The following is a 25,522-nucleotide window of genomic DNA, read 5'->3' as shown; positions in this document are numbered from 1 at the left end:
TTAGTTTCCTACATGCAAAGGAATGGTAAACAATAAGCAAAGTGATTTGTCAGTAACACAAGTTTATCCAGAAGATGGCACATGCTATTTGCTCAAAGCAGTGCCAGGATTCTTGGCTGACACTTAACCAGCGTCACTGAATAAATTTAGGACGACCCTACTGACCTAGAAACGCTGGAGCGTACAAAATGTTGAAAAAAAAAAGGGGGAGGAAAACGTGACTGTAACATTTATGATTTGAAGGAGGAAGATATTCAGTCCTCCTGCCATCCTCATTCACATATGCAGTTGGGATACACTGTCATCGCACACTGACTGCTTTCTGCAGGTAGTATCTAACAAGGTAAGAGAAATTTCATGAATTTCGTTAACCTGCTAAGTATACAGCTCTCATATTTCCTGCTTTTTATTTCATTTCAGTTTATGCTTTCTATTTATTGAGATTTAGTTAATGGTCTTCATATTTTTGAGCATTACTTTCAGAAGTTAAAATTTTGTTGTTAAGAATATTGTAAATTTTCATTTATTGCAAGACAAATTAAAACATGTCTTGCAGTAAATATAAAAATTAGAAAAATAAAGTTCAAACGCTTTTGAATTTCAGTGCAACATTTTTCTCATTCGTTTGTTTATTTATTTCTGTGAGAATAATTCATTTCGTTTTATAAACTACGTTTCGTTATTTATTAGCTGCTGAATATTAAATTTCCTAAGACCTCGGTGCTTTCTCTTGGAGTAAGATATATTGTGTAGTATTTCTCTTTCTGTCTCTCTTACAAAAACTTAATCAGTAACGAGGATTTGTTATTTGGTATACTTAAGCTTTTATGTTTTTGAGGTGAAAGTTTATTATTATTATTATTAGTTTAAGTGAAACATTGCCAGCTGAGTTAGTTCAAGTGATTGGAATCATGGCCGAAGTAAGTAGAGCTATTAGACAGTGTATTTTATTGCATGCGTTTTTCTGCGGCTCAGCAAACCGTGACCTGAGTCCTTCACCCTTGCTGCTTGTCCTTGCTCTACAAATGTTTCTAATATTCCACATACTACCATGAAAGGCGATATAAATATTAAAGTCACATCAGTTTAAAAAATCTCCCGCAAAAGTTATCAAATATCTCAAATAATATCAAAAATGTATGAAAAATTGCATAAATGAACAAAATTATATCCCCAAATTCCGAAAACAACAAAATTATAGATTGACTTTGCCAGCATCTTCTTGGGACTCGATTTTAACATCAGTGATGTGCACGGCTATTTACAAATATCCAAAACTGATATGTTATACATCATTGAACCACATTTGGCATCCTCTGCGATTGTTTCACCTAAACTTTCTACTGCATATTACATCATGTCTGATGTCTTTCACAAGAAAAGCATTTGACAGGTCTGATATTACATGCCAAAATATATCAGACTTGGACTTGTGGTGTATTTATTGCCTCTGCAGCTCCACTTTATTGACCTATTTGATTATTTATCTCCGAAAGTCGATTACATGCAGTCTAATTTACCCATACGTTGAGATAATCTTCCTTGGAGTTTGCGTTGTCCATAATTCAGACTGTCCTTTCTCCAACTTCAGAAACAAAGAAGAGAAGCTGAACTGTTTGCTGCCAGTAATGATTTAACACGAATTGCTCACCAACCGACCAGAATTCCAGATAAACATCATCATTCTCCTAACGCCAGCTCTCCTCTTGGCAAGTCTTGCTATAAGCTTGTCCAATGTTTCCATTTCTACAGGTTATCGTTATCTCAGTCAATCTCAGCCTCCTGTCCTATGGCACTCCAACTCTATAACTGGGATGACATTCAGGATTTCTATGAGTTGTTTCGTGATCAGATTTTGATTCCGCCCTTCCAGCATTGGTCTGGTCTAATACCTGGAATTATTCTCTCTGGAATGATTGGCTTTATTCCCCAGTATACTCAAAACCCATGACCTTTATCCAAGCCTTAGTTTTCTAACAACTTTGCTGAAGCTGTCTTAGCCAGAAATTCAGAATACGGTCGATGGCGCGAGTCGAAAACTGCAACTTACACTGCAGGCTGTGACAACTACAGTCTGTAGTGTAAGTTGAATGATATGTTGTAGTTTTTGACTCGCGCCATCGAATGTATGCTGTCTGAGTAAGACAGGTTTAGACGACCAACAAATCCAAAGCAGACAGCATACATTCGATGGCGCGAGTCAATCAAGAACAAGAAGCTTGCCTCCTGCTGAAATGACAGGAGGCAAGCTTCTTGTTCCCTTGCCAAGTCTGTGGCAGCATACAACTTTTGTCCTTCCATGTTTCCACCCCTCTTACATCCTGATTGTACAATGGTAGCATCTCCTAAAAATAAGGTATCCTTCTTGACATCAGCCTATTCCTCCAGTTTTTGTTTACAAAACAACACAAATCTCCCACTATTCCATAAACTTTCCACAGTATGCTTCTTCTGATGTTTCGTCAGAAGGACATCAGAAAAATACTCAATAGTAATGATACTAATAGGCCTCCTGGTCTTGGTAGTATTCTTCCACCAGGCCAGGAGACTTGTGGAGAAATATCACAAGTAGTGGTATTCCTCCACTTGTACTAAAAATTTGTTCTACAGAACTGACGTCCCTTTGTATCGCTTCTACTAACTGTCACATAATCTGATATTCTAACAGACTGGAAACAAACATTTACCAGCCAGTTCTACCCCCCCTTTCCACCCCAAAGAGATAAAATTCAACCATGAAACTATCTCTCTATTGCTCTGACTTCAGTACTTTTGAAAATGATGAAAAATGTCATTAATATTCAACTGCTTTACTAGCTGGTGATTCACCAGCTCCTTACTGATCTCCAATATGAATTCCCCTATTCTCTTTCTCCACAGCAGATCACCTGTCCAACTTCACCCGTCTTCGAACACAAGCCATGAAAAGTTTGTAAGTTTGGAGAAACTCGCGTAGTAGCTCAATATTTCTCAGGCATTTGATCGAGTTTGGTATCGTGGGCTTCTTACCAGGCTATCATCTTATGATATTTTCTCCACTCTGGTCGTGCATTGCACGTCATGTTGAAGGATATCATTTCATCATATATTTCAATCATCAATCAATATTGGAGTATCCCAAGAATCTGTACTTTCAACTACACTTTCCCCCTGTACATCTCTCTCTCTCTCTCTCTCTCTCTCTCTCTCTCTCTCTCTCTCTCTCTCTCTCTCTCTCTGATATCTAATCCTATTAATAACTTTGCTGATGATATTACTCTCCATTCCACCTTTTCATTTGCAAAAAAAAAAAAAGATTTTGGTATCTGGATGATTTAGGCTTCAAGATCTGAGACTTAAACTCGAAGACCTTATACACCGATCTCCTTGCCATCCTCAAGTGGAGATGTAGATAACCAGGTGAATTTTAATGCCACCAAAACGCAATCCTGTCTCATTTCCCGAAGAAGACTGTGCTTCGTTCTCACTCACTCACTTTGATAGATATTTTTCTCGCCAAGGATCAGTGACATCTCTGGTTCCTTTTACATTATTTCTAAGCTTTTTTCAATAGAACATTTTGTCTTGGGTTTCTTATATTTTTCTCTGTATTATCTAATAGCATATGCAATTTACTTTTTAGGAATATGAATTCTTTTCACTGCTCTCTTTATCCTCTTAAATCCACTATGAGTTCTGATTTCTATTCTTGGACAACTTCCTTAGATGCTTCGCTGGTTCAGTCAGTGTTTTCTTTGCCATTCAGTTGCTTTGGTTTGTTGTTTTGGAACTCTTTGCATAGATGCGTATGTTAGAGTCTGCAGCATGTATATAATAACTATGAAGTTCTAAGTGCTGTATGTTGAAATTAGCCCAGCATATTGCATTATAGCATAAGAGGAAAAATTATAGACCATAGGACATCAATGTTTTCATTTATCTACATGGTGTACTTATGGCTTTATATATCCAAGGAAAAAAATTTTGGAACTCGCCGTGAGTTTCTTTCTGTTTTCATTTATTTATTTTTATTTTTATTTTTTATAGGAAACTTATACTTTTATTATATTTTTACAGCGAAATGGCAGCTGAATGTTTTTGTTTTATACAAACGTGCGTTCTGCGTTCTTTATTATGTCTTCGGCAATTTTAGTTGAATATTTCGCAATCATTTGCTTGCATTTTTAGCTTTTAGTTACGTAACCGACTTTCTAATTTTTTTAAATTTTTTTTCTTAGGTCTATATCCTAGCCAAAATAATGGATTGCTATTGCCATAGCGATGCTACACACTTGAGTTTCGTGTAAGCAGATGCAAGTTCAGAGCGGTGTAAAACGGACGTGTGCCAAGAGCGAAGTCTGTCTGTTATTTGACTTCGCTGTAGGTTCAACCTCCAAGTTTTAATGCCATGTGAACAAATACAGAGAACTCTGTGGATGATAGAATCGTAGATAAGAAAAATTCTCTCTCTGGAATTCGCAAGGCACTGAACTCCGCTGAAATAAAAGAGAATTGAGTGTGAATGACTTCATTTTAATTTTTATGCAATATTAAACCTCTCCAGGTTTCTTTTCTCTCTCTCTCTCTCTCTCTCCTTTCTTTCCAAAATGAATACAGTGTGGAGACAAATGGACCAGTTGCTGACATGTGGTCAGTGTTCAGATCGGTTTCGGAACCCGAAACTCTTGCCATGTCATCACACATTTTGTATGGAACCATGTTTAGAGAAGCTGCTCGATCATAGTCGTCACCAAGTCAAGTGTCCAGAGTGTGGGGCAGAGCATCGCGTTCCTTACCAGGGAATCCAATCCTTCCCGAATAACGTGACCCTCGTCCGATTCCTTGAGCTTCGGAATGATATGAATGGAGAGGATCCCGAACCCCCGCCGTGTATGCAGAGATGTTCAATGTGCAAAGAGAAAGCAAAACTAGAAATCTGCGCTCATTGTGAAAAGAAAGTGTGCGTGGACTGTAAGAAGGCTCACATTAACCTCCTTCGGAAGGAAATCGCTCTGATTAACGGACAGGTGCGAGAGGGTATTAAATGTCTGTCGGAGGTGCTTGCGCAGACGGAAATAAATGCAGAGAAACTACAAAAGAATTACGGTCAGGTAAGTTGTTACTAAACTTTAATGCTAGAAATGAATTCTATCTATCTCTCCCTTCCGTCTGATTCAGGAAAGTTGGGTCTCCACCTGATGAGGAGTCACGGCGAAATAATGCAGCCGGCACGCCACTCCTGTGCTGCATCCGTAATGGAACCCAAAATTCATTACTGTAGTCTGTGTGTCTTCACGGGGCCGGTTTACGGGATGAAAACCCCAGATAAACTTGAGGAAAAACCCTACTGCCCAAGACCAGCTAACCTGGCTAGCTGAGGAAGATCCTTGAGCTCCTCATGTCTCCGACGGGAATCGAACCTAGGACACTCCTTCCCCAGGTGTATGGTTGCGAAGCGAATAGCCACTAGGCTAACCGCGCGGACAGAAATGAATTTACTTCTTTAAAAAAAGACTGAAATGTAATGCAAACGTATCGCTTACAAAAGGTTTAATTATTGAGGTCATATTAATCCAGCAAATTTATTAATATTTTTGAAAGTTTTCATATCCATCCATCATGCAATATCCAAAATCAAATTGCTACCTACTTGAAACAACTTATGCATAACTTATTTAATTGTTTTATTTTTGTAAATGTTAGATAACAATAAATGAGACATTTGGAATAAATTTAGATTTTATTCGCATCCTGTCCAAAATAAATAAATGAATAAAATAAATAAAACTCAAGTACATCGGTTCTTAATTAAAAACAGCTAATCATAAATGATAAATAATTGCGAGATGGTGATTTAGAAAAGCTTTAACTGTTCCATTGGATGCTTGCGAGCTAGAAAACAAGCCAATGGAAAACCAAAAATCATTGTTCGGAGAGGAAACCCTATCCGAAAGTCAAATTATAGTCATGCTAAGTGTTGTGATAGTTTAGCTTCCCATTTTTGGCTTGTCTTGTCCTGTCTTTTTGTTCTTATTTCTTTTGTCGTTTGTTCTTATAAAAGCATCTTAGATGTTTTTTTTTTCATAGCTCAAGACTGACGTCCTTAAAATTGGTTTTAAGCTTAATGGGCTATATTATAGTTAGTATAGTCTTTATCTTAGAAAATTATAATGAATTTTCATCCAATCAGAACTGATCCCATCTTGAGTGTTTTGTAACACACTCACACCACTAGATATTTTTGAAACTACGAACAGCTTTGCACAATCGTTTGTTGGTTATTGGTATGCAACGAGCAACAATCGCAGCATACTTATAAATCATGTGTTAAAAAGGTTGCCATCTGATGGTATAGTAAAAAAAGGATATAGTTAGTCATTAACAACTTGCATTATAATGCCTTTGTTTAAGAATTATATCCATCGAGCACTTTATTTTCAGGTCAAGGAAATACAAATACTGCGAGTGGGTGACAAATAATCACACATAAAATGTTTTCTTGATACACCATTATCAAAAGAAACTAAAATGTACATATTAACTGTTACAAGCATGACACATTTCATTTTTATATACAGATAAATGCACATAAATTTCCATGAAAAAATTTCCAAGAACCAAACTTCTTTGTGATAGAGTAGTCGACCGGGGAGCAAAAAACTTTCCAGGCAACATTAGATCTACGAACATTAGATCTCGTAATTATGAAAATTATCGTGAAATCATACGCCAGTGCCTTGCGTGCCTGCACGCATTTCTCTCTCTCTCTCTCTCTCTCTCATATGAATTCCACTCGCGAATGGTTATAAATCTATTGTAATATATTTACAGTATTTTGTCAATTTTATTTTTATTGTAATTTACAATATAAATAAAATTTATTTTTATTTTTATTGTAAATTAAAATCGACCATTTGTACATTATAGCTGCCGAAAATGGCTCTAAAAAGCGTATATTATTATTTGTTTCATTTGATGTTCAGTGAACTTCTGAATAACGTTCTTCGTAGGTTAGAGGGAATAAAATTTTTAGCATTATTAATTTTATTGAATTAATTCAAAAGGAACCAAACTCTAGAAGAATTATGTTTTTTCCAGCTGGAATGTATTGCGTGAATAATTTGACAATATACTTATCTTAACGTTGTTATGAAAAGATTTTTCGTATTGAAAAGTTCTTAGATGCAGTATTTGTTATTCCATATTCTTCCTTTCAGTCACAACTTGCTTTTTTTCTTTTCTTTTCTTTTGTACCTCTTTGATGACATTGAACAGGAAGGCAAGCTTCTTGAAGAAAGATTTGGAAAAAGCAGAGAAAATTGATTCACCGAATAAAACTGGTTGCCCTAATTAAGAAAATGCCATAAAAATCCATTAAAAAAAACAGTTTCTCCCATCGAAAGAACAGGGTGACAAAATACTTGTTTTCATCAAAATCAGAAATTATGTAGCTTCAATCCTCTGATAATTTCACTAGAAATTATAAAGAAAAAAAAATCGTGTTTCTGCGACATATGTTACAAACTAAAATGTAGTGTACAATACACTGTGTAACCTCTCAACATAAAAAGTAATATTTTGAAATGTAATTGAGGGTTATTCAAATAATTGAAACTAAATTGACATGGTCGTGTTAATCATCCAAGCGTACAAAGATTATTAGTTTAATTTATGTATCCTTCGAAAGTAAATGCACTTATGGTTATTTAAATAAGAATAAATTGAAACGATAGAAAATGTCCCTCATTTTGTGTTAAAAATAAAACTTTAATTACTGTTATATAAAGAAGGTACCCCCTGTAGGCTGAGTTTCCAAGCTACAAGATTCGTTTGGATCAACGCACAGTTTTTTCAATTTTGATTGTTTTATTTGACCATCCGTTTCTTAGAACTTAAGAAAAATGCTGTTGAAAATGATACCCGGAATAGCAAAAAAAGTAAATATTTTTTCTGATGATTTTTAATAGCCCATGTTATTTAATCCGATCAAATGATAATATGAAATGCATCAGGATATGATTATTTCATCATATTATTTGCCATTTGAAAACACATGCAGTAGTGTTCTTTCCTTTTGTAAACATTTTGTAAAAGTAGCAAAGCTGATTACATAAGTTTTGTTGACCTGCAGTTGTATTTTTGACTGCGCAGTATTTTTTACATGCGTCAGAATATTTCTAAACAAGAGCCACGCTGGAAAACAAAAATGAGGACAACTGTCAACTCTTGAAAAGTAAAGTTCTGCCTTTGGTTTGAGTTGTGTTTCTTGGCCTTAATGCCAAAGTGGGATATTTAGGAAACTACGACGTGAACATGGATTGACAAACACATACTTTCTCTACGACTGTGTGCTTTAGAACACATAATAACAATTCACCCTGAAATTCTAATAGAGATAAAAAAAGAAGTGTTGAAATCTATTCACATATTCTTTTATGAGAAATCTAAAAGAATCCTTCGCTTTTGGAATCTGATCTGAAAAATGAATTCTAAAGGGAAGCAGATTATTATTTTCTTTCGTTCATACAATCAGCTCGATGTAAGGATTAAATTTAATTAAAACTTATCTTCTTGCACAACAAGATAGACGTCTTTCAGGAAGAATTTGACAAAAAAAAAATTATTCTAACTGCTTCACTTCTCATTAACAAATCTAATCGAAGTATTAGATTTAAAAATTTTTAAATCTAATACATTTTTAAAAACACACCTTTTCAGGTGTGTTTTTAAAAATGTTTAAGAATTTGGAGTTGTCCTGGCTGTCTTTCTATATGCCACCTTTTTCGAAAATTTAGTTGCCGTGGATTTTACTCAAATTTGGTATTTAAAATTCTTAAAAATTTGTTCAAAGATTCCAATTTTCTTTCATTCAGACCTTTTATAGGGAAATAAAGGGACCAAAACATGTTGAAATTACATCTTGCAGTAACTCATATCTGGAACTGAATTTAGTAAAATTTGGAATTTAGGTTTCAGTCGGAGGATTTTATTGGCAAAATTTGCCAAAACTGATAATAATAGTTCTTCGCTGATTAGATGGAATTTGATGAACTTTTGTATTTAATATCTGTATGAAAATGTATAGAATTCTTTCAATTTGGGTTCCAGCCGGAACATTTATAATGCCAAAATTAGCCACAAATTAGCAAAATAAAACTACACAAGGATTCAAGTTTAATAACTGCACACACTCGTAGGATTTTTACAAAAGTATCACTAGTCGCCGTTTGAAAAACGTAACTTTGGCTTAGAAATCATGATAGTTCTCATGATCGCATTGCCATTGTATGTAATTAATTATACGAGCTTGCACTCTCTGCATATTTTGTTTTGGGGTGACTATATATATTATTATTATTAAGAGAGACTTGCGGGGAGTCAGGAACTCATCGACGGAGGCTACCCCCACCCGTTGTCATATCTGTTCTTGAATTCATTCATTCTCCTTACACACCCAACATTCACTGGCGATCCATTCCAATTACGCACCACTCTATGAGAGAAAAATCTAGCTCTCAACCATTTCTTGGCAGCATTCATTCTCAACTTACAAAGATGTCTCCATAAAATGAAAAATATATATATATATCCATCTATTGGTATCCTGTATAATCCTCTCAGAAGTTTGTGAGTCTCAATCATATCCCCAACCCCCATTTCTCCTGTTTCATAGTGTCTACAACCTACAGATTCTCGATCCGTTTACATATTCTGTATTCCACAATTCTGATATCATCTTTAACATTTTTTGCACTTTCTCTACTGTATCAGAATCACCACGGGAACCAGGACACCATACCTGCGCACAATAATCTTAAATTTTTGTAAAGAAGCAAAATGACTTCCTTATCTTTCCATCAAAGGTTCATTTCAGCATTCCAATTATCCTCTGAGTTGTATTTGCAATCTTAACTATATGATCTTTTAACCTCAACTTCATATCTGCTAAAACTCCAAAATCGCAGGCCTGATCAGTTTCTTCTAGAATAATCTTGCATTTCCCATTTTATTTAAGCGACTGTACCATCTGAGATTAGATCTGCTGACATATTCCTAAATGCTAACAATGATGTTCCTTCCTAATATCTTCCTTTTTAATATAATTTCGCTATTAATGCTATCTGTTCACACCCCTAATTATTTCTCAAAGCTCTCATAACGGCGATCTGTATTCTTTGATTAACTGTTGATAACCCAACTCTCGGATGAAAGAGTTTAAACTAGTTTAAACACTTTCTTGAATAAAGCTAGTTTAGTATTTTTGGCTACTGTCTCTTATTCCATATAAATTTATCCAGATATAATATGGCAGTGGACCAATATAATATTACATTAGATATCTAATCACACCAAAGTGCATGACTTTACATTGACTAACATTGAACTGATAGCAATTTTATGCCCATAATTCCAGCTTTTTTAAATGCATATAAGAAGCATTCTTGATTATCCTGCCTATCTTTGAATGATTAGCAAATAGGTGCATGTCTCCTGTGAAATTCTGCCCAATGTCATTAATGTAAAGATTGAATAACAGTGTACCAAAGACTGATCCTTGTGGCACACCACTGGTTACCTTAAATCTTGCATACTCTCACCATATATCACGTTTTGATATCTGTCAGCTAGTCATCCTCTTATCTACACCAATATTATATAATCTAATCCCATATTCTCCAATTTATGCAACAGTCTTCCATGCTTTATTCTGTCAAACGCCTTAGCAAAATCAAAACGTATCATGGTGTATCCAGTCCTCTTGTCTAACTCAGTGATAACATTATTATAGAATGTGAACAAGTTACTCAAACATGATATTCCCTCAGTAAACCCATGCAAAGTTCATTGCAAAGTAGAAATTCACTGATTAACTGTTTTACTTACAAACCAACTCTCGGATGCATAAGTTTAAACTATCATAGTTTAAACACTTTCTTGAATAAAGCTAGTTTAGTATTTTTGGCTACTGTCTCTCTTATTCCATATAAATTTATCGAGATAACTCCTAACTATACCAGCCTTGCTTACTCTCTTATCTCTTTCCATATTAAATTTGCCATCTTCACTAAAAATTGTGCCTAAATAATTGAAATGTTTCACTTGTTTTATAGGTTTTCTATTCAGGATGTACCCGATGTTTTCAATGTTCTTGCCTGTTTTCATAGTTTTTGTCTTTTGTTGCTGTTTTTCATGCCATATCTGTAACAGTAGTTATTCAGTTTAGTTAAGGAATCATGCAGACTGGTACTGGATTTATAACTTCATAATGTAAAGAGCATAAAGTAAACAGCGAAGATTAGCATCTCCAGTTTTGATATCAGATTTAATTCCAATTTTGTTTAAATTATGAATATCACTGAAGATACTGTGCATCTATGTCTTACACCTGATTTTAATAAAATTACTTTACCTTATCTCATTTAATTCTAATTGTCAATTTACAACGTAGATTTATTATTATTATTACTATTATGTGACACACCTCCAGGGAGTCCAAAGACTCATCGAGGGAAGGCACCTACTCTACAACTCTCCGTCTCCACCAATCCACCAACCGCAACCACCTTCATCATGTACACCAACGCCATCTACCGCCAACCGCTACCATTTTCACAGACAATCACAAACATCCATGCCCACTTTGGGATTTGAACCAGCAGCCGGACAGCGGATACGCTAACCACTCGGCCAACCAGGCTGGCTATATACCAATATATATATATAATATATTAGTATAAGTATATATTAATATATACTGCGTATTACTCGCTATAACGTTCTATTTACATCATATGATTGTAATATTTTGAACATTTTCCCTTAGCATATGCTTTTCGAGATCTATAAAACTTAAAGATAGATTTTTGTTATATTCACATGATTTCTCAACTGTTTCTCATAAAGCAAAAATCTATTTCTGACAATCCCTGTTTTTCCTGAACACTTGCTTTTTCTTCTCCAAGCTTCTCTTCCTCTCAAGTTTTCTTGCACAAATTTTATACCAAACACTGAGGTATAAAACTTTTTATACCTCAGTGTTTCGTTGAATTTTTGGTCAAATACTCTACTCCAGCTGTCTTTTCACATTTCTGATTTTCACGGCGTTTTCTGCCTAAAGTATTAATATGTGCTATTCATTGCATTCTTCTTGAATATTTTCTACCAGTCTTCTGTCACTTCTTATTTCGATCTTTTTTTATAGTGCTCTGTATTCCATTTCGATAATCTTTTTCGATAGGCTCCAGAACATTTTGCCATCTTCTTAATATATTATTTTCTATATTCATACTAGTTTTCCTGTAACTTGTTCAGCTACTTTTACATATTCTTTCGCTTTCTTACACTTTACTCTGTATTTTCTCAAGGCACCATGCTAAGATTGTTACTAGGACCTTTCGATAAGCTTTCATCTTTACACTGCCTCCTCTTTAACATCCTTAGCGCACCACAGAGCTGAGCTTTGATTTTCTGTCCTTGGAGTGCTTCGCCACTTACTCTTTAGCTGAATCAGTCAATGTTTTCTTAAATGTCTTCTATTTAATCACTAAGGTTTGGATATTTTCAAATGCTTTCATTTTTTTTTCCATTTCATTTTCTCCAATAGTATTTGTATATTTGAGTTCATCTTTGAAAGATTCTCGTATTTCATTTTTTAAACATTTTGAACATCTTTATCTTTTCAATAAATTATTGATTTTTTTATCTCAAAACTAAATGGTAATCAAATCATAAATCAAATTCTCTATATACTCTTGTACCCTGAACTAGTGTGAAGTTATCACCACCAACAAGAATGAGGTAGTCAATACTTTTCATATTGTTTGTCTTCTTTCTATGTGAATTTATGCATATGGCTGTCTTGGAACATGTGTGTGTTAGTGATGACTAGCCCATATCCTGATCAGAAATCCATCAGATACTCACCATTATTAATAGTTTTGTTCTTTATTCCAATTTTTCCCAACCCATTTCTGTATATCTGGTATATATTAGTTTCCAACTCTGCGGTTTCGATCTTCAACAAGGAACAACGTTTTCATTATGCCAGCTGCCTTCTCTAATAACTCGAAAAATTCTTCAATTTTTATTTCCTTAGCAGAACCTTCTGTGAATATACATATTGTTTCGTGAATATAACATTCTGTAGTTGTTATTTAAAAGATTTTTACCTGTTTTGTCTTCTTTGTTTCAGTAACACCAATTATGTTGACGTGGTGCTTGTAGGTTTTTCTTTACTGCATATCGTGTACTAGCTTTGAGATTTTGACTTTTGTGTTGTTTGCTTGTGAAAGTGAGCTTTTTATGGTTTCAAATAGTAAAATAAACTGTGAAAGCCAAATGACTTTAACTAGAGATGAGCAGGTCGCTTTTTTTTTTAAAATTTTATTTTATTAACAGTTCACTGAACAGAATCTGATAGTGCATTTAGTTCACTGCTTCATTTCTCAGACAGTCGCTTACCTTACGAATGCCATCACATAAAGCCGCCTCTTGCTTACATCACACAGCACTCAGGAGTACACGAGATAAACGGTTAGAATTGCTTAAAAAATAAAGAAAGAAATCAACGTATTTCTGATCACCATCTAAGAAATTAGAAAAATATATAACAAACAGCAAAAAGAAATCACCAGTTTAATATAATATTTTTGTCCGGAGATTTATCTTCGTGAACACAAAGTAATATATTAGTTACATGCGATAGTATAAGTTGATATTCGCTAAAAATTGAAGTAGTTTACTGAACTAAAATAGTTCGTAGTTCATCTGAATTATAGCTCGTTCATTTTGTCAACTTTATTCGTTAGCTCTTTTTTTTATCAATTATTAAAAAGAGTGTCGGATTCCTTGTTGAAGCCTTTTATAATTTTGAATGAAAGCACATTTATAACTTTAGTATTAATAACTGACTATACCTGTATAATCAGTCAGAAATCTAATGATTTCTACATGGAACTGTTATAGTTCCTACTAGTAGTTGTACTACTTTAGACGGTGACTATTAAATATTTACAAAGCTTATAAGATTCGATTCTTTTAACTCGAGAGAGCATTTTATTAAGTTAACACTCAAAGAATTGGCGTCTATTATTAATTTTCCCTGTAAGTGCAGACAGTATGGATCTTTACGAATATAGATTGTGGTCAGTATATCATTTGAATTGACTATTTTTAAGACTGTAACAAGGAGCATGGCGGATTTAAGGAAGATGTAAGTTGCTTTCGAGTGTTTCTCTTGCTTTTTTTTTGTTTAACTATTGTTATTGTTTATTATCACGCGGAAGAAAATCATGAGGCAAGTGTAATATATCGCGCATGTATTATATTCGTAGCGTAGTTGAAACAACGACGGAACATGGTGCCTTCGATTGGAAAAGACCAGATTCGGTTCTCGTCTTAACGAGAGGGATCTTTCTATAGGCTTTTTTCAAAAGAAGGTGAGTTAGCCGATCTCATACGAAGGAAGCAAGGGATTTCTTCTTCGAAACTCAGTTTTTTTTTTTCATCCCTCAAAACAGGCAAACCGGGCAGAAAACACATATTTACTAATAATAATAATATTAGTGGGGAAAGATGGCTTTATGTGTACATAGAGGATAAAGCTGCTTGGAGAAGAATTCCCTCTCTCTATGAATCCTTGAGGATGACACTTAATTATCTGTCACTAATGCCTGTGTTTATGATTTCCAGCTAGCTTGTCTGTTTTTCATGGGGAACCCGAGTTTCTAGGAGAGAAAAAGTCCTGTTATTTGCTCATTTGACAGGCTAAACTTGTCGCCTTCTACCTAGCAGACTGTGAATGCACTTGGTTCATAGTGCGAGGGTTAGAGCAGCTGCCTACCGATTTAAAAAAGTTAGGTCTGAGGTAGTTCCCGAAAGAAATAGACGAAGTAATTACCCAAGCACTAATCTATAATAATAATAACAAGAACCTGAACGCTTATAATGTTAACAGGAAGTGTGAAAGCAAACGGTGATCTGTTTCATGTCCATATACCTGTTACGTGGAATATCAGAATTAATGTCACAAATATGTTTGTCGCAAATTAGTAACTAAACGAAAAGCTTAGGTTCCTGCAAGAAAATTTTCAGAATTGATGATCTTAATATTTCATAGTCAATAATTAATGTACTTTTTTAATTTCCATTTTTTGCTAATATCATAAAGATAAAATAATTATGATGAGTTTTTTAATATGTCGCCTATTAGGTGAAAGACGAAATCGAAGAAGCGGTACGAAGGTATACCAGAGACTTGCTTGACACAGAGGAAAAGCTGAAACATGAACTAGATGTGTATCTACAGACCGAACAACGCGGCATGTCGCAAATGTATGACAACTTGCAAGTGGAGGTGGATAACGTAAACAGTAACTGTGATCTCGTAGATAAATACGTTAATAATGGGATCGACTGGACAGACTCAGAACTCATGGACTACAAGGAAATCTTTCAAAGAACTGTAGATTTCTTAAGAGCTTTCGATCTTGACTCCTCTGATTTTGGACGCAGGGTAAAACTCAATCTACGTGCAGACCCAGAAGTGTTGCATAAGACGTTATTGGACTTTGGAGAGTTGAAAGTGAGCACATCATCCTCAAATACTAACGGCAACAACAATGTCACCACAACATCGTCGTCATTAGCACCTCCACAGAATACTGCTCTTATGCGAAGTTTCAGTGACAATAGACTGGCATCTCAGCTTCGCCAACAGGATAATAAGAACTTGTTCAACAACACCTCACGTATTATAAGTCACTCGCGGGACGAGCTCGGAGAACGTGACGGAAGTGCCTACCGCCGCATTCGTGATCGGTTCACACGTGATCGTGATAGTTCCGAACGCGAACTCGGTGGAAATCGCTATCATGTGGATGAAAGCGGTCATTTGTCACCATGGAGACGTGATGGCGACATGGACGACAATTTATCACGTGGCCGAATCACATCCAGAGATATGAGTGATGATGACCCAGACACAGGTCGACGGATTGAAGTTCAACCCCAGAAGGATAGAGTTGTAGATACCGAAGATGCTACCAAGGGAAGATTAAGTGGCGTTATTAGGATATTCGACTCTCCGCACGTAATGGAGCGTCTCCACCAAAGTGAAATACGACAGAAGAAACAACAAGAAGAGGAAGAGAGGCGAGCGCGAGAGCCTCCACCGCCACCGCCCCCAGTTACCCATTATACAAGACCACTCACCAGACAAGTGAGTGAAGACGAAATCGAAAAGCAAAAGAAGCAAAATCAAGCTGCAGCTGCAGTTGCAAGCAGCGTCACTACTACTACTAGCACCACCTCCATCACTACCCCTACCGTTACTACCACCACCACTACTCCATCACTTACGACTGTTCCAGATCTTCCTAGAAATACATCTCGGGTATCTTCTCTTCAAAAGGATGACAGCTTAAGTACTGGGAGGCTAAGATCTACCGAAGACAGTTATCGCCCGCAAGTTAAGTTCTCAGATGACGTTACTAAAGTGAACAGATCCCAAGATGAGACCACTGATGTGACGCCAACTCGCAGAAGTTGGCGTACTTCGAATCCTTCAGTAACTTCCACAGAGAACGAAAGAGCACACAGTCCTGGTGAAACAGGTAGAACATTAAGAGACTCCTTAAAGCCTCCAGTGTCACCTCGGCAACGGGAAACTCTTCCTCCACCTAGGTAATAACAATCTTTAACTAAATTTAATATTTGTTTATTCTTTGCTTAATGTAATTTACCTTTAATCTTAATTGCTTAATATTATCGATAAACAGACGTCAATGTGGAATAATGAGTGTATCTTAACCCGAGTATGAATTTCATATTATTAAAAGGTACCACAGGTTGACCACCTTAGTGTGATTACAATTTTAAAAACTGTCCTGTACAAAAGATAGCGTAAAGAAATTTTTTTGTTTTCTGTAGACAAAAAAGCGTTTCTGCCTTCGGCTTGAGATTCTCTAGCTGAGCATAACTCTTTTTTGAGAAGGACACCCCTTCATTGACTTCCTTCAAAAGAAAGAATTTTTTTTCACACGACCTTTATGTCATGCAATAGGCTTGTAATTATGCTTATAATGTACATCAACTGTAGATCAACAAACTATGTCAACTGTGAATAGTATAAAATTTTCAATTTTATACTATTCACATATACTATTCATCACTGTTTTTTTCAGTTGTACTTCATTTTCTTTTGAAATTTTGATTCTATATTTTTGGCAAATCTGTTGAAATAAAATACTTCCCTGCAAAGGAGATGACGTATATTTGTTATTATCAATATTTATTCCTCTTAGCTCTTTATATTTTATTTCTGTCATTATTTCACCCATTAGAATAATTAACAGAAATAAAGAAATCAGCCTGTATAGTTCCTTTCTTATTTCAGTTCCTTGATTTTGTTTCATTATTGTAACCTCTTATTACACATTTATTATCTATGTAAATATATTTGATAATACGATCTTTCATTTGTATTTTCATTATTGAGAATATTTTGTAATTGTATACTTGCTTTAAAAAAATCTATAAATCGCCTAGTAACTAAATTGCTGCATTCTGTTTATCTGAACTCTTACTGTTTGTCGCTTAATATCTGATGTGGATTTATAGTTTTTTGAATAAGCTTTGTGCTGATTTTCAAAATGATCGATAATGAATTAATTCCAGTTTAATTATTTGGATATATTTTATCTTCATTAAAAACGGCACTGTAAAGCGTTTCTTCCATTTATCCGATATATTTATGATTTCAGAAAGACTTTTAATAGTTTTGTTAACTGAAATATTATCTCTTCCTCCATATTTTAATAGTTAATTTTGTACTTCGTCTATGCTAGATGTGTTTTTATTTCTAATTTTTTTTTAAAATCTTCGTTTTAAGGGATTTTTTTTTTTTTGGTTTGTTTCTCTCATAGTTACATTAAATGTACTGCCTAGAATTTCTTGTAAGTAAAGTTTTCCTTATTTATCCACATAATTCAGTTCTTTTGTTAATAATTAATCGCCACATTTAATCCTTTGCATCATAAAAATCGTCTTTGAGCTCTTTTGAATAGTTATCCCAGAAATGTAAACTTTTATGGCTATTATACGTTTCTTTGAGATTTAAAATTGGTTTCAATATCGTCTTGTATATAGCTAGTTCAGTGTTTTCACAAATTCTCCCTTTTTCTGTAAAAAAATTCTTCGGTTGCCTCCTCACTATACAAGCGTCGCTTATTTCACCCCCCCCCCAAAAAAAAAATGTGCCTAAATAGTTAAAATGTGTTTATCTGTTCTGAAGGTTCCCTATTCAGGATACATCTGATGTTTTCAATATTCCTCTCTATTTTTATAGTCGTCGCTTTGTGTTGCTGATTCTCATACTAAAAACTTGTTACAGCAGTTACGTATGAAAACATAGTCAAAAATACTGATGACTCGCACTGAGTTTATATAGGAGTATAATATTATCTTCACAAAGGAAAGAGTAAAGATAATATTAAAAGTTGAATATTTCCATTTTTGATATTAAGTTTCATGCTACTTTCCTTCATATTTTCTAGTTTATTTCCTTTTTTAATAGATGGGAACTATGATAGACTCATTCCAGACGTATTTATCCTCACATTCATGCAAACATTTCACCAATTGTAATTAATTTCATATAAATTCTTAACACACACACACACACACACCAGCGTTATACTAGATTAGAACATGCACAGAGGAGTTCATTTGCACTCATCTGTGCAAATTTATTGAGTCAGTAATTCAATACTTTAATAGAGATATCCTTGTCCTCCAGATTGGATTTTTATGAGAATGTAGAGATGGAATCCGTCTTTCTTTGCCTTAGGAACACCCAAAGGAAAAGTAGGACCGATTTAGCAGAAAACAACAATAGTAAGAATAAGGGTTAACGATCCGGAATAGTTAGTGAACTGAATTTCGCCACTTGGAATGCTAGGCTTAGCTAGGTAAGAAATAGAACTCAACAAATATTTAAATAAAATGAAATTAATATAATGGCAATAAATGGAACAGAAACACATTTAATGAGACGAATGAAATTTAGCCGAGAGTTCCGACCGTTTGGTTCGAACTATTTGTATTTAAACTTTTAATGCAAACAATTGGAACCGTGCAGCTGGAACGCGACCGAGCCATCAGCACGAGGCAGTCCTAATAGAGCAGTCGATACATACCAATAGACAAATTTCGTTTGAAACTTCCTTTATATGTTATTGAAAAATTAAGTATAGAATAGATATGCACTTGTTTGCGACATGCAGCAACAAAAATATATAAAAAAAATAATAATAATAATCAGAATAAAAAAAGCGCCTCGTACCTTTAAATATCTTTTACGTTCCCCCCTCCCCCCCAGGAGTACGCATACCATACTTTCAGAAAACATGACATATATAATAAATTGATTGTGCATAAATAATGAGACTAAAATTACGCCGCTTAACAGAATATGTGGTACTATAAGATGAAGAAGAAGCAAACAAGAAAAGAAACAAAAACGAGGAATAATCGGACTTCGATTTAGGAGAGGGAGCCTGAGAAATGGCTACAGCATCTAAGAAAAGCATCAGGCGTGCAAATTACCTACTCTCGGCACGGGGAGGTAGCGACGATAAATAACAATAGGAGACTTTATTGAGTCCTCGTTGATGGAATGAGTACAATGTAAATTTTACAAGGTCATGGCAGTACTAATAATATTATATGGGTCACAAACTTAACATTTGGTGAGGAAAAAAAGATGAAAAGTGGAATGAATACATACAACTGAAATGAAATTTCTTAGAGTATTTAAAGGATATACGAGAATAGATCCGTGGATAACGTTATCTTTTGTCATTCTTACAATATCAGAGCCATAGAAATGAGTTGTAGCAAACCACTGACCATCTTTCCACCTTGGCGCTTTCAAATGGATTTAAATTCTCCCCACACAACACCATTTGTGTGTGTTTATTATCTGCTAATTGCACGTACTCTTATTATCTGTAATTGGATTCAAAAATTGGATGAAATCATTACTGATGTCATAAAATGTGGTCTAACTACTCGTCTACTGATGTCGACTAAAGCAGCGGTAGACGAATAGATCTAACTACTAGTCTGCTGAAAAGCCCATTTTCCATAATTAGGGACGTCTGATAGCATGAAACAGATCTGGTTCACCATTGAAAGATCGCCAAAGAGGTAGTCATTTGTTCCGCTCTTATACACTTGGAAAAGAGAGGGACACTGTTGTTCCGTAAACATCAATGACAATCCATTGCACTGTTCTCCGGCGCCATTTCGTTCAGCATTTCCAGATCTTTTGGCATCTGGTCTGTGAGCACGTGATTTTCCGAGTGCGTTGACAAGATAATACGGACATAACCATTTTCCTTTTAATCGCTTTCTTTGAGCAGATAATGCCTAAACTTTTCTTTTGACGCATTTGGAACCAAGATGCCATGCTACTATCGCATGTTGGTTCCTATTGCCATTGCAGTCGTACATCTGATAATTAAAAAAAAAAAAGTGAGGACTGCATTTCCCTGAAAATACATTCCGAAAAGTGATAGACGGTTGTCTGTTTTATTAGTTTCAGAATTTATTGTCTATTCATAGAACTCCTGGTCAAGCCAAAATTTATAATTAGTTCGAAAAAAATGCAGTAGCTGTAGTACACGATTGAACGGTGTTAGTCAAGTGAGAACTAGCGAGATGGTGTGGGCTCTTATTAAGGTGGGTTTACTTTTTCTTTTCTTTTTTTTATGTACTCCCACCCATGACAGGTTGTACGCCTAGTATATTAGTACTGTGGATGGACCGAGTGTATTATTATTTTTTATTCTTTTAATTTATTTACTTTTAAATATTCTAAAAATCTGCTCTAGAGACCTTCGACCTTCTTCAAGCCATTTCAGGCCTGCAATAAATTGAGTGGTTTTCTCGCACGAGTTGAAATTCATCTGCCCAAAAGACATTCCAAACATATTCCACGAGGATTTCGAACCGCGATCTCTATTTGTGTGTGTTAATGTTCGAATTACTACATTTATATTTCTTCTGTGCTACTAATATGATTGAATCTTAACTGTCAGGAAAAAAAATATCGAGAAATGCTAGTTCTTATAGAGTTATCATGATGCGTAATCATTCATCCCCCCCTCCCCTTGAAACTTGAAATTGTTCTCCCTCTGTTGACGTCTAAAGGGAACTTTGGTGTTATAATCATCATGCCATATTGCGTGATAGAATGCATATTACTATATGCTTGCAATTCATTTTGTATCGTTGCATCGGAATGAATATGTCCTTTTGGTATGGTTCAAAACTTTTGTTTTGTCAGTCATTTAGGTAATACATTGCACTGGAGTATGCGCATGACGAGAAGGTTGAATATTCATAGTATGTATGCCACATCCCAACATTCGCAAACCGGCAGAGAACATACGCAGTTAAAAGATGTAACGTACTACCTCTTAGCCTTTTGCTTCTGCCATCGTAGTTATAACTAAAAAAAAATGGTACAGTTTATTATTTAAACTGTACAAAAGTATTATACGAAATATTTACATCCTATAAAATAAATGTAAATGAACAAAAAAAAATAATAAATGAACATTAGGAATAATATATATAAAGACTTTTAAAACATCTTAGGGTTTGTATTTGCAATCGGGAAAAAAAAAAAATTTTTTTGTTTTGTTTTTAAGGATATGCTATTAATTTTATTGCACATTCCTTTTCTTCGGTCGCACACACACACGTGCGTATTTCTTTAACTTTCTCCCCGCAGCAGTATGACATAATTTAAAAATCTTTTATCTGTCCCGGAGTCAGTTTAAATTCCAAGTTCTTCAATTCTAAATGAAATAACCGATCTCAATACAAAGATGGAAAGGCTTTTTTTCCCTCCCTAGAAGCTTGGGTTTCTCATTCTGCAAAATATGTAAACTAGCAACAACAAAAAACGCTGTTGACACAGAAACCTGATAGTTTTAGTTCCTTAGGCAGCAATTTCAACCACCAGTTCCTTTCTCCCTCGCCATCACTTCTAGCCAACTCCAATAACTGCGATCAACAAATCATGTTTGCATAAACCTTTAGTTGTGTTCAGATATATTTAGAACCTGTTCACTTTAGAAGAAAAGTTCACAGTTGGAACTGAAGATTTATCGATAGCTCACTTGTCACAGCGGTGGACCATAGCTCCATTGGTGAGTGATTCTTGTTCGCTTGCACAGAGCTTTTGTACCGGCATAGTTTGCCTAGAGTAGGGGTTTTCAACCTGTGATGCACATACCCCCCCCCTTGGGGGTACGCCGTGAGAGCTCAAAAGTCGCTAGATCTAGTAACAAATCGCTAAGTTGGCAACACTGATGCTGATTAATTTCTGAGAACTGAAAAATGTAAGCTTCCATTGTCCAATAAAGAAGAGTTGATTGAGATAACTTGAGAATAGTTTAAAAAGCATTTATTCCAAAAAGCCATTGATTAGTTTTTCATCTTTAACTGCTTTAAAAAATAAATATAGGAACAGACTAGATGTTGAAGTTGAAGTCAACAAGCGCAACCATCTCACTGATTACCCAGTAAATTGTTTATAATTTTATAAGATTTGTTAAACTGTTTATGTCACTTTTTATCGATATATGTAATTTATGAATATAAAATTTATTGCGTATACTGTATATATGTTTTATTTTATTCCCATTGTTATACTGTAACTATAGTTTTATCTATCTATACAAGGGGTACTCCAGTTACATACACATATCCAGGGAGTGGGGGGGGGGTATGAAGCATAAAAGGTTGAGAACCACTGGCCTAGAGGATAACGTTACTCTTCAATTTGTAGGTTATGGTTCGTTTCACACTGTTGTATATTGTATGATTTAGGTGGCAGACGATTTTCATCCTTCCTCGGCGTGAGACCATCACTCTATTCAGCGGAGGCCCGAATTGACTTGAATAAGTTCTACATATGATCTCTGTAAATAACAACATTAATTAAAATAGATTAAGGACCTATACTTCAATACTTTCAATGTATGCTTATGTTGGATGCTGCTTATGACAGTAGAAATTATTAATTCACTTTATTTTCTGTATTCTGCGCGTTTTAACATTTCTTTCTTGTTTTTAAGACCAGGTCGTCCTCCGATCAGCAAATCGTCGACAATTGACTCTGACGATCGATCCAAGCGGGAAGAGCCACCTGCTCCGAGACGGCTGACTTTTCTTGGCAAATCTTTGTCTCTTGATAAGAAGGAAGAGGATAAGCCGTACAGTCGGTTTCTCACTCAAAGACGATCAGCCACAGAGAACCACGTAGATGAAGATAAAGAAAGTGGCGACAGTAGCCAAAGCGACAGTGACAGCGACGATGATGACAATAAAGGGGATATCAGCCCTTCCGTCAATACACTTCTCGCTCGCAGCGCCCAAGCAAGAAAACAGAGTGCTTCCACTACTACCGCTTTCAAACTTGGTCACGACAAAGACGGAGACATGCGAAGATCCACAAGGAACTGGAGAGACGCCATCAAAAAAGAAGAAGAAACACCAAAAGATGGTTACCTTACTAACAGACGGCGAGTCTCGGCTGATGTTGGTGAGGAGAGTCCTTATAGCCGACTCTTGGCTGAAAGAAGACGAAGTCTAGCATCGATTGGAAGCCGTGGAGACAGCAGTTCTGATGATTTACCTCACAGAAGTGATCGTTTCAGGAATGATTCCACCTACGGAAGTGCATTACGGCAGAGTCGCCTTGCACGGAGCAAAAGTTCACACGATATCCTCCCCGATGACGAAAGCCTCGATGATGATAACTCATCATCCTTCAAAAACAGGACTGACCGTATTCGGAGCAGAAGGTCGCGGGACAAAAGTCCTGAGGAGACTTCGTGGTCTCAATACCTGAGAAACAAATACGGAGGACGGCGATCATCACCCACTTCGACAAGGCCCGTAACTCGGAGTAGAACGTCTGCAAGCCTAGCAACTCGAAGTGACAGCGACAACTCATCGGACGACGACACTCCTTCGCCGACTGGTAGGCGATATGCTGACAGCCACTCTCCTCGGAGTTTCAGTGTACCCCGAAGAACGTACATGCAAAAAGGAAAAGTTCTCACAAAGATTGGAACTAGAGGCACGGAACCTGGCTGCTTCACGTGGCCACGGGGAGTGTCAGCTGGCCAGGACAACACGATTGTAGTAGCTGACAGCAGTAACCACAGAGTGCAGGTAAGCAGTTCTTGTTCCGGTTTCTGATAACGTCACAGAAATGATTTGCATTAAAAAATAATGATAGCTAGAGTTTGACCTTGAATTCTCTAAGAAGTGAGCAAAAATTTCCAGTACAAACACATTATTCGATCTTATTATACAGATTACACTACTTAATTTTTCTTTACTCTTCACGTCGATGTACGTAAAAAAGTAACGGGTTTCTCTTTAACTTGAAACATATTCTTGATTATTTCTCTGGAAGTAGTTAAAACATTTTAAACGAGGACATTACTAACACAACTTTTAAAACTCCTAAAGTAGTGTAAGGCCATCTTTGCTTTATTTTTTATCCCCCCCCCCCCACACACCACCTCACATACTCCCTCTGCTATCAGTCCAAAAATCTTTCTTTCAACGTCGATCTAAATTAAGATTAGGTCAAATAGGTAAAAAATAACTTTCCGTTTTTGTTCGTGACCGACTTTTCTACCTGTCCCACAAACCACAATTTTGAAGGGAAAGTTTGCATCTAATTCTGTGCATACAACAGAATTGAATGGCTTTAATCTTCTAAATGAACTTTAAATCACGTTGTGTGAGTTGGACAGTGTTTCGGATTTTTACAAACACAACCTGCCAGCAATGATTTTGAGTTACATCTTTCAGAACTTGAATTTTGTAGTAGTAAATCATAGTAAATTTAATGAATGCCAGTGTCTTGTTTTCTCTAAATTCGTTACTTACTTACTGGACTGGGGGTGGGGGATAATGGCTATTCGTGGTCAAGACTACATTTAACTTCACTGATTTTTAAGAACCACATGGAACAGAAGATTGGTTGCGACGTTTTGAGATGCATATTTCTGTAGAAACATGTATCCCAAACTTGACGGAATCAATATCGATTGATATATTCCGGAGACGACACTACGTTTGGACTATTTTGTCGTGTTTATCAATGAATGAAATGCCCTTAAGGGACAGATCCATCCCATTATTGAACAAAGGGAATGCTGAAAATAAAGGAAGATGATGCATGCGAATCAAGAGACCTTTTTACTGTTCAGAGGAAGTAATTGTAAACAGAATGGAGAGAGAGAGAGAAGTAAGATAATTAGTTTCCTTTTACTAAAGCACAAAAAGATAGAGAGGAAAGAAGTAAAGAATTTTAAGGAAAAATCAAATCAGTTCTAATTTTTTCCACCAATACACCATTCGGTGTATTAAACAAAATAACGTTGTAATGTACTGATCAATTTGAGAACCCAGTTCTCAAGTTGATGCTATAAATTTGTTACTTACTTAC

At 35.6% G+C, this 25,522-nt stretch overlaps 1 protein-coding gene across 1 annotated transcript in view; it reads left to right on the top strand.

Moving 5' to 3' along the window:
• Positions 1-25,522, top strand: part of LOC150100464 (uncharacterized) — a 74,006-nt gene that overhangs the window by 29,276 nt on the left and 19,208 nt on the right. Inside the window, exons 2-4 of the mRNA XM_090402844.1 lie at positions 4,218-5,090; positions 15,191-16,662; positions 23,130-24,231. Coding sequence (XP_090258970.1) covers positions 4,587-5,090; positions 15,191-16,662; positions 23,130-24,231 — 3,078 coding nt within the window. The 5' untranslated portion in view covers positions 4,218-4,586. The remainder of the gene's footprint in view (positions 1-4,217; positions 5,091-15,190; positions 16,663-23,129; positions 24,232-25,522) is intronic.

The sequence above is a fragment of the Typopeltis vanoorti genome, chromosome 13, assembly GCF_054136105.1.
Source record: "Typopeltis vanoorti isolate ZY-2024b chromosome 13, IOZ_Tvanoo_1.0, whole genome shotgun sequence".
Classification (NCBI taxonomy): Eukaryota; Metazoa; Arthropoda; class Arachnida; order Uropygi; family Thelyphonidae; genus Typopeltis; species Typopeltis vanoorti.
The sequence above is the reverse complement of the archived record's forward strand: the minus strand, read 5'-3'. Positions and strand labels throughout refer to the sequence as shown.